General features: G+C 35.3%; 1 protein-coding gene across 5 annotated transcripts in view; it reads right to left on the reverse strand.

Moving 5' to 3' along the window:
• The window catches only part of znf827 (zinc finger protein 827), a 77704-nt gene extending 77120 nt beyond the window's left edge, over nt 1–584 (reverse strand). For 2 of the 5 annotated variants that reach the window (XR_007929888.1, XM_051892021.1), the window contains exon 1: nt 153–584. Coding sequence is in view for 4 of the 5 variants with exons in the window: in XM_051892021.1 (XP_051747981.1) it covers nt 153–195 (43 nt within the window). In the remaining variant the exon portion in view is untranslated. The remainder of the gene's footprint in view (nt 1–152) is intronic. The other 3 variants (XM_051892001.1, XM_051891995.1, XM_051892011.1) reach the window with 2 other exon arrangements.
• Nucleotides 585–6000: the final 5416 nt, after the last annotated feature.

Below are 6000 nucleotides of genomic sequence, written 5' to 3' on the forward strand. Positions count from 1 at the left end.
CCCTCATCGCCAACATGGCTGCCTAGCACAGACCTAAAAAAGGAGAAATAACCTCCGCCGTGCCTTTGTCTGTTTCACCTCTTTAACCCTAAACTACTGCGCAAAACACACGGAGACGCGCTAAAATCGCGCCGAACAAGAAAACGACTTACGTGAAGGCAGGCGCTTGGGTTGCTCCTGTTTCCTCCTTGGCATTTTCCCCCTTTTATCACATTCTCCTTCTTGTTTAGGGATAAGAAGAAAAAAGGTCTTTTCCCATTGAAATTTAGCGAGGGAGCCTGATGGCAGGGACTTGTCGTGCACCTGGCTGTCCTCGGTTAAGTGTATTGTTGGGAACAGGGAAGAGTAGAGGAGGAGGTGCTGTTGTTGTTGCCGTGTCTTGACTATGGCTGCTCTCTGTAAGTGTGTGTCTCCGAGCCCCTAACTAACACTAATGCAGGGATCAAAGGGCAGCAACAGCAGAGCACACACACACACACACACACTCACACACACTCGCGCGCACACGCACACACACACACTCACTCACTCACTCACAGAGAGAGGAGCTCGCCCGACACAGCGACGAGAAAGGGACAAGGTGCCCCCAAGCTTTCAGGGTGTATACTTGACTGACCACGGATTTTTTTTATATATTCATATATAAAATGGATTCTGACTGATGAATATTTAAATGGATTGAAAAAATATTCTACACACAAAAAACGCTTTTTTGAACATAACGTAATAATATAAATGTAAAATACGATTTAAAATTAATAAAATATTTTTATTTTTTTCATAAATTATTTTTATAAACGTTTCAATGAATCTGAGTTTACAGAAACCCCCAAATCAGAACAATTAGTTTTAAGTTTAATGTAACGCTACACATTTAAATGTTTGATTTACAGTAACACTTTACAATAAGGATCAGTTTGTTAACATTAGTATTAGTTATCGTGAACTAACAGTGATAAATCCTTCTAATGCCATTAATCTTTGTTAATTTAATTTTTTTAACACTTTCATTTACTAAAAGTTGTTTATATTATTATTTAAAGGTCCTGATCTAACTAAACTAACAGTGAACAGTTTAATTTTCATTAATCAATATTCACAATGATTAACAAATACTGTAACAAATGTATTGCCCATTGTTATTAATGAATTAATTAACGTAAAATAATGGGACCTTATTGTAAAGTGTTAGAAAATTTAGTTAATTATCATATTTTCCCATTTTAAGATTTTTTTCTTTTTAAAAAAATATATTATTATGGTATCATTATACTTTTATTTATAAATGATAAAAGTCCTGGCTAGCAGTTGAATTATAACAAATACTGTAACATAAATTGTATTATCTATTATTAGTTAATGCATAATATGACCTTATTGTAAAGTGTTACCAAATTTACAATTAATAATATTTTCTCATTTTAAAATTTAAAAAAAATTAGTATTATGCTATCATCATCATCATACATTTATTTATACATTTTAAATATCTTGGCTAGCATTTGAATTATAACAAATACTGTAACAAATATTATTGCCCATGTTTAGTCAATTCATTAACATTAATGGGATTTTATTGTAAAGTGTTATTGAATTTACAATTAATTATTATTTTTTTTTATTTAAGATTTTTTTTATATTATTATTATTACGTTATCATTACACTTTTATCTATAAATGTTAAATGTCCTGGTTAGCAGTTGAATTATATACTGAATCTGAGTTTCTGTACAGTTAATTTGGTAATAAATATGTTATTCATAATATAGGAATGTCAATTTTTTTGACTTGTAAGCAAGAAAAGTCTATCAAATAATACAAATAAAGCTTAAACGTAGATTTTTTCATTACACTATATTGTATGGTGACTTGATTAAAAACCAGACCCCTCTCCATCCCCCATCCCACACACACACACACGCACACACACACAATATTCTGTTCTATGCATAGCACTGAAGCAGCCGGCTGTTCCCCACTCAGGGCTGGACTCCAGCAGGCTGCATGCTGTTGGACAAGTTCGTTCTTTCACACCTCTTTGGTGTTAGGAGGACTGTATCCTCCCTCATGCCATGCTGCCATCCTCCTCACAACCATCCACACGTGCAGCTCGTTACTGTGGCAATTAGCACAGGCCCAAATTAGCCCACTTCGCCTCTGCACAGGTGACTGACACACACTTTGTAGCTTGCTCATTAGAATATGGCTGCCTCGCCGTTCCTCTGCCTCATTGTCACCCCTTAAATCCACGGAGAGGCTGTTGATCTGTAAACTTTTGGACCTTAGTGGTAGTGTTTACATGTGTACCATATTAAAAGTGATAGGAGTCCAATTCTTTGCTTTTAGATCTCAATATTTGCTGGTCCAACTCATTCCCATTTTGAACTATAGTATATTTTATGTGTAATTTTATGAAATACATTTTATGGTAATCATACAAAATCTCCCCTGCATGTGTGTGCGCTGCTTGTTATTGTTTAAGATTAGTTTAGTCTCCATGGCGAGGTCACGGTCTGTTCTGTAACCCCGCCGATGCCAGGCAGCTGAGGTAATGCGTGCAAGCAGACAATCTGCTGATAGTAGTCATGGCAACAGCAGCATGACCTCACACTTGGTAGCAACCTAAAGGTCACCTAACAGACATCATGTTTTGATGGGCACTGTATCAACTGAACCTGACAATGACAAACATCTGTGAAAGAAAGGAGACCGTTTCCATTGACATATCTGTTTCCATTTGATACTTTAACCCTTTCCTTCACATTGCAGCGTTGCTTTACAAATTACCCAAAGACCTCAATTTATTCCATGTGTAAAAACAGCATTTATGTGCAACACTATCAGAGGTTATAATGTTACATCCTGTCACATTTATCTGTGGTGCAGTTTATGGCGTATGAAAAATACTATTTTGCTATTAAACATTCAAAATTACTTATATATATATATATAGTTAACCTCAGACTGTCCATCTAATTATATTTCTTGTACGATATCGATAAGCATGATTGTTCTGCTGGTCTTTGAAAGCAACTCGTTTTGTCTGTTGGCATTATTACTACTTATTAAAATGGCTCCCCTGCAGCAGTGCAGGCTGTTAGCGAGCTAAATGAATTTCAGGTGCTTCAGTAGCGGATAAAGGAGGTTGGATAAAGAGGTATATCTCTCCCCGAGGCCAAGCATAGTGGTGTGGGTTACCTCTTTTTCAACTCGTTGCAGCCTCTTCCTCTTTGTTAGGATGTTGCAAGATTGTGTTAGGAACACTGAGTGGAGCAGGTCATTAGAGAACTAGTGACATGACAGGATTGTGTGACGGGTGAGAGAGGAAGCTTGAATAACAGAGCTCGAATATTGTAAATATCACTTTTAACTACTAGGGTGGTTACTAAAAATGTTTTTCTTAACCCTCTGCCCTGCATATACATACTTATGATGCCATAAAATAAGTGTTACTTTAAGCATTTCACCGTATTGTAATCATTGTATATTTTTGGATGCGATGACCTGTGTTTAATGGCAGCAGGGACATTTTTGCACCATTAGAAGGTGTTAATTTAAACCTTAGTCGATAAACATAATGAAACAATATTGGATTTGATCACTCAGTCCCAGCTAACAAAAATATGTTCTAAGAACATTTTGCTAATGTTCCAATTAAAGTCACTCTGTGGTAAAAATCTAGTTTTTAATGTTGTTTATATGTCTGTGTGGTGTTTTTAATATGCTTTAAGACAAACCATGTGCAAATTCATAAGTCAGCACAATTGCTGAGTATTTTCTCTTTAAAACTGCAGTGATCTAAAGACAGTTTCAAAAACGTGGTTTGAAATTGCTGGTGTTTGTGACGTCACAAACTACATTGTAACCAATCACGTCAACGTACCGGTGGGCTTTAGCATATCATTATCTGACCGCACAAGGAAGTCTCAAAAGAAGCCAGGTTATCCCGGTATATTTTTCTGTTGATATGAAAAACTGGGTAGATTTAGCAATATAGCAGGTGTTTTATGATGTTATGATGAACTATGCCTTTCTTCACTGACGTTCTAAATTGTTCAAAGTGTTCCTAAGGATATTGATTTTTAGAAGGCAGCTCTGAGATGAAGAATAGGAACATGGTTTGTGTAACATTAGCAACACATTATTAGCTGTTTGATAACGTAGTCAAGCAAAAGGCTAATCATATTAATTACAGTTATTTGTCCAACGTTGTAAAAGCGATACCATTGTGCAGCGTTTACCTCAGTAAGTTGACCAAGTGGATCTCTGAGCTTGTACAAGTGAGTGGAGGCGGGGCTAATTATCATATTCATAGATCTGTGTATATTAAATGAGGCAAGGGTGTAGAGTTACATTCAAGCTATAGGACATGAAGAAGTTTTTTCACAAGAAAGAACGTTTAAATATGTCATTTTGGTGATCAAAGATGAGCGATAAAATTATTGACTACAGGGGGACTTTAAGTTATGAAAACATTATTTCTGAATGTCCAATTATTTAAAAAAAAAAAAAAAAATTCTGGTGATGTGAATGTTATCATTTTGCAAGTATTATGGGAATATTACTTTTGAATGTTCTCTAAACCATCTGAAAAAGTAGAAATTAGTAATTAAAAAAAAAAAAAAAAACCGTTATTAAAGAACCAGATAATTTTGAACTTTGTTCTATTAATGTTACTGGAAGAACGTTTGATCATAACCATGCCAGAATGTTAGCCAAATTACGGAGAATGTTCCCTGTTAGCTGGGTTGATAAAATATATGTAAAACTCAGCTTTACAGATTTTATTTAGTAAACAAAGAGCAAGTTCAAATAAACTTGATCGTTTTTAATATGGAAAAGAGCATTTGATAATATTTTTATAATTTACTATGTGTTCATTAACAGTATTTAATGCAAATGATCTGCATAAAGTTGCAGTCACATTAGTGAAATATGTGTATAAATATTTGTAAAAGGTCAGTTTTCTACTGTCAAGAGTGTAGCGATGCATGAACCACAGCTCACACAGAAGTCACTTTCAAACCAAACAGCTGTCTTTTGCTTAATGCAATGAATTCATGTGAACCCGTTGCGAAATTTGCGCGTGTAATTCTTTTGCCCTCACGCGATATTCATCTGAAATGTCTGGATTTTGCCCATGAGAAGTCACCGAACAACAGTAAATGTGACCAGACCTTAAGGCACGACTCATTATAGACTGTCCATATTTAGAGGATGTTTACACAACCCCGTTTTCAACTAAAATAGCCTAACTATTTCAACTAAAACATTTTATGCATTTTGGCCATTCATTTACACGACAATGGCGTTTTCGGGGCCTGAAAATGCAAACTTTTGAAAACAGGATTCAAAGTGCACGTTTTTGAAAACGATCCCGTTATCATCTCTGTGTAAACTACAAAAACACAAATTTGTGAAAACGTTGATGTCATGTGCATGTGTATTATGTGTTCAGTCTGTAGGCACATAGTGTTTCTTTACAAAGTGACATTGCCAACTACTGTCCTGGCATGCATAATACAGCGTTTTTTGTTGTTTTCGCGGATCCGTGTGAATGGGGATCACTTTGATAATGTTGTTGTCTGTACGCGAAAAACGCAAAGGAAAAACGTTTCCGTTTTTAGTACATTGTTGTCGTGTTAACATACCACAGACGTACATAAATGCATGATTTCTGTCAGAGTTCTGTCATTTTAAACATTTTTTTTAAAACATCGACAATCATGCTTCAGTTAATCATGAAACCTAATTATCACAGATTATATATTTATAATTTTTTGTGTGTGTGTGTGTAGTTGCATTCAAAATACACTTGGCTCTAAAAACTAAGAGGGCACGTGCTTCAGGATTGTCTATTATTGCCACATGGGACACAAGGTCTTTCACACATATCTAACACCAATAAACACTTATTATATTAAAGTTCTTCCTAATTAGCCTGTGAACACAGTAGATCGCTGACTACAATTTAACATCAGTTATTTGGAGTGTAAGGTA

The sequence above is a fragment of the Ctenopharyngodon idella genome, chromosome 1 (genome assembly GCF_019924925.1).
Source record: "Ctenopharyngodon idella isolate HZGC_01 chromosome 1, HZGC01, whole genome shotgun sequence".
Classification (NCBI taxonomy): domain Eukaryota; kingdom Metazoa; phylum Chordata; class Actinopteri; order Cypriniformes; family Xenocyprididae; genus Ctenopharyngodon; species Ctenopharyngodon idella.